The 4,397-nt window shown below is 45.9% G+C and overlaps 1 protein-coding gene across 1 annotated transcript in view; it reads left to right on the top strand.

The window, feature by feature from the left end:
• Nucleotides 1-4,397, top strand: part of lrsam1 (leucine rich repeat and sterile alpha motif containing 1) — a 145,545-nt gene that overhangs the window by 119,082 nt on the left and 22,066 nt on the right. Inside the window, exons 27-29 of the mRNA XM_037692504.1 lie at nt 1,127-1,222; nt 1,304-1,402; nt 1,481-1,612. Coding sequence (XP_037548432.1) covers nt 1,127-1,222; nt 1,304-1,402; nt 1,481-1,612 — 327 coding nt within the window. The remainder of the gene's footprint in view (nt 1-1,126; nt 1,223-1,303; nt 1,403-1,480; nt 1,613-4,397) is intronic.

The following is a 4,397-nucleotide window of genomic DNA, read 5'->3' as shown; positions in this document are numbered from 1 at the left end:
TGTCGCCGGGTGTTCTTGAGGCTGTCGCCGGGCGTTCTTGAGGCTGTTGCCTGGTGTTTTTGTGGCTGTCACCGGCCGTTCTTGAGGCTGACGCCAGGTGTTTTTGAGGCTGTTGCCGGGTGCTGTTGAGGCAGTCGCCAGACTTTCTTAATGCTGTTGCCGGTGTTCTTTAAGCTGTCCCCTGGCATTGTTGAGGCTGTCGCAGGATGTTGTTGAAGCTGTCACCAGGCATTTTTGTGGCTGTCGCCTAGTGTTTTGGAGGCCGTTGCGTGGGCGTTTTTGAAGTCGTCGCCGGTCGTTGTTGAGGCTTTTGCCGGGAGTTATTGAGGCTCTCGCCAGGCATTTTTGTGGGTGTCGCCAGGTGTTTTTTAGGTTTTCGCTGAGCAATGTTTAGGCTGTCACTAGGCATTGTTGAGACTGTTGCCTTGTGTTCTTGGGGCTGTCATCGGGCATTCTTGAGACTGTCGCCAGGCATTCTTGAAGCTGTTGCCAAAGATTTTTTAGGTTGTCACCAAGTATTTTAGTGGCCGTCTTCGGGCATTTTTGTGGCTGCCGCCGGACATTTTTGTGGCTGTCGCCAGGCTTTTATCAGGTTGTCGCCAGACATTTTGGAGGCTGTGGCCGGGCATTGTTGAAGCTGTGGCTGGGCATTTTTGTGAGTGTCGCCAGGTGTTTTTGAGGTTGTTGCCGGGCACTGTTGAGGTTATCTAGAGGCATTGTTGAGACTGTCGCCATGTGTTCTTGAGGTTGTAGCCAGGCAATCTTGAGGCTGTTGCCAGGTATTCTTGAGGCTGTCACCTGGCGTTTTTGAGGCTGTTGCCTGACATTTTTGAGGGTGTCACCGGGCATTGTTAAGCCTGACTCCAGGTGCATTTGATTTAGGCTGTTGCTGGGCGTTCTTTAGGCTATAAGGATCATTTTGAGGCCAACACTCAATGTTCTTAGGGTTATTTCCAGAGGTCATTGATATTTATTGATGGACATTTTTCAGGCCAAAAAGTTGTGTTTGTCTGACGGTTCCTTTGAGTCCCTGATCTAGACGATAAGGAAATAACTGTCTAATGTTCATCTGATCTTTGTGTGGTTTTCAGTCAGTATTTTTACTTGGTCCTGCCCATTTCTGCAGGAGATTCTGGTGGAGCAGCGCACAGCTCTTAGTGATTTGTTGCAGCAGCTGCTGAAGCAGAGAGATCAGAGGGAGCAGGAGCTGCTGCAGGTCCTGGTGAGCAAACATTATCATCAGAACACCAGGCTCATCTCAGCACAGAGAACCCAAAGAGAACAGAGTGTTTGTGTGTTTCAGGTGGAGATGGAGAAGAAGTCTGACTCCAACCAGCAGAACTACTGGATGATTCAGTACCAGAGATTGCTGGATGCCAAACCTCTTTCTCTTCGCATGCAGGTCAGAAGAAAGCATGGAGAACTCTCAGAAATGTGTAAAAATCATAAATTTAAGGTTCTAAGAGTGATTTACCTGCAGGAGGCAGGTGTGGAGGAAGAACTGGTCAACCTTCTGTGCAGACTGTCGGCCCAACACTACCTGCCCGTCCTGGCTCATTACCACATTACCACCAAGACGCTTCAGCACATGACGATCTCGGACCTCAAGAAGGTCTGTCTGGGAACTCGTTCTCCCCAGATCTCTGTTGTTACCATGTTTTCTGCTTCAACAGGCCCACACTTTACAATTATGTGTTCAAATACAGCAGGGATTCTGAAACTTAGCACACTGCATCTCATTTAGAGAAAATGTTTTCAGACCCACTTCGAGTCAACAAAACGAGAACTGAGTGAATCAAGTTTTAACAGGAATTGGGGAAATATTTTATATGAAAAAAATCAAAATTTATAAGTTTTAAAGAAATATTTGTTAGTTTAATGTCCAAAAAATGACTTAGTTTAATGACGTTTCATTTCTGTATTGCTCTGTGGAGCGTTTTTATTTTTTCGTTTCCAAAACGAAGAACAACAAAGAACTGCACTTTACGAGAAAAATGAAAACGGACTGCTTCATCTGCCTGTGATTATTAAAAATGGAAAATGGGAATGAGTTTATTTCTACTAAATATCTTTAAAAAGAACAACTTGCAGTGTTTCCCCTACCGTTATAAAAGCGGGGCGCCCCACCCTGTCTACCAAAACCCCCCAACCCACCCATCCACCCAACCACCTGTCGGCACTGACGTAACGCTAAACTAGTGGCTCGCAATGCAGGTGTACTTGCTAAAAAGCTAAAGGCAGCCTCTTCCCTCATGCTGAACCCTCACACTGAACCCACACACACACACACGAAAACTGTTGGTAAAAACAGTGCACCCCCCCCCCACACACACACACACACACACAAAAAAAAATGTCAGCACCTGTCTGAGATTGTATTGAACGCTTTTTGAATTCATCATGTCCTCGATGACTGTCAGTTTAAACAGCGAGCTGCGCAGTTCAGTTCGTATCTCCGACCCCCCCACCCCACCCCCACCCCCAACAAAAATCGCAGACGAGATGAGCGCCCCGCCATGGCAAGGGGAAAAACTGACTTGACAGCCCAAAATCAAAAACATGAGGTAGCTTCTGGCTGGCAAAATGACAGTTCTATCATTATTTAGGGCTAAAATTAAGAGTTTATTGTCTCGTTTCTCACTGATGCTTTTTTTGTGTGTGAAATCATCACTTGACTTTCTGAAGTGACTGGAATGAAATGTTTCAACGGCTCCATCCATCCATCGTCTTACACTTAGTCCGAAGTCGAGGCTCGAGGGCAGCAGCTTGAACAGTGAGGCCCAGACATCTCTTTCCACAGCCACCTCTTCCAGCTCTTCTGGGTCTTCCAGCTTTTCTGGGAGGACTCTAAGGACTCTAAGGCATTCCCAGGCCAACCAAGAGATGTAGTCTGTCCAGAGTGTCATGGGTCTTCCCCGGGGTCTCCTCCCAATTGGACATGCTCGAAGAACCTCCCTAGGGAGTTGCCAAGGGAGCAACCTTACCAGATGCCTGAACCACCTCAACTGGCTCCTCTGGATGTGGAGGAGCAGCGGTTCTACTCGCAGTCTCTCCCGGATAACTGAACTTCTCACCCTATCTCTAAGGGAAAGTCCAGTTACCCTGTGGAGGAAACTCTCTTTTTCTTTCCGCTGCTCTCTTCTTTATGGGTCGCTACAACAAACTATGAAGACTTGGTAATTATTTTTACACCTAATGCCCCTCCTCAGGTCAATCAGGTCTCTCTTGTAAATGAGTCCTCGAGGCTCAATGGGATTTACCTGTCTAAATAAAGGTTGAATGAATAATGCCCCTCCTGATGCAACCACAGACCTTTTGGCTACCACAGCCCTCTGTATGGAGCCGAGAGCTACTATCTATTGGACCTTTTCCACATCTCCTCTTCAGCCCGGTTAGGCTCAGTTTGGTATGGTTTTGAGCACTTTTCCACTGTCATTTTTTCACAGAACCGGACCCTTTTTTGGTACCTTCTTCTCAAGGGAACCAACCAAGCCGGCACAAAAACATGACGCCAGAACACTGTCGGTCACTGACTGGTCTGGGGGATGAGTCACTGGATCTTTCAGAAACTTCTCAAAACACTGATCTGCCATTTTCAATTACTAGGAACTTGGAACAGCGGCTGGATCTATTTTTAAGATTTTAAAAACAATGACAACACCGTGGCTTAATGCTGAAATGCAGGCGTTTTTTGTGCTTTGTGGCCGATGACAAAATTCAGAGCGAGCTAGATGGAGCTCTGCCGGTCTCCCCGGTCTTCCACGGTCCTCCACCAGAGTTTTGGAGCTCACTCAGGCCGTGCAGAGCGTCATCTCCCCGGCTCAGAACTCCATTGGTCACTGCGGAAGATCCTTCGTGCTGCTGGCATGAGCTCCGGATTCTGGCCGTGCATGCTCTGCGAGCTCCAAGCTCTGCTGGTCACCTCAGAGGTTCTTACTAGCTGCTGACTTGCAGAAGGCCGGGGTCCGAACTCGCATGATTAGAAGACCGAACCTCGATCCCGGCAGACGGACAGACCGGGATGGAGGATGGAAACAATTTTTTTTTTTTTACATTTTTTGTTTAAAAAAAATAATGTTTTATTTTTATCAGTGAAGATGAAAAATAAATAAATAAACAGTGCCGGCTTTATCGCAAAATCCTGTTTTCACTTTAATGACTATTAAATAATCTGTTAAAGTTAACTCAGCTGAAAAATCATAAAAAGACACAAAATTATCAGATCTCTCAGGAATATTTCCCTTGAATATGTTTATATTGTTTATATTATATGTATATATATATATATATATATATATATATATATATACATACATACAAACAAAACTGGTCCAGAATGCAGCAGCCCGATTTTTAACCAGTACAGGCAAAAGAGAGCACATTACACCAGTTTTGGC

The sequence above is a fragment of the Nematolebias whitei genome, chromosome 18, assembly GCF_014905685.2.
Source record: "Nematolebias whitei isolate Nwh7 chromosome 18, NemWhi1, whole genome shotgun sequence".
In the NCBI taxonomy this organism is placed as follows: Eukaryota; Metazoa; Chordata; class Actinopteri; order Cyprinodontiformes; family Rivulidae; genus Nematolebias; species Nematolebias whitei.
This window is presented reverse-complemented; position numbering and strand designations above follow the sequence as displayed.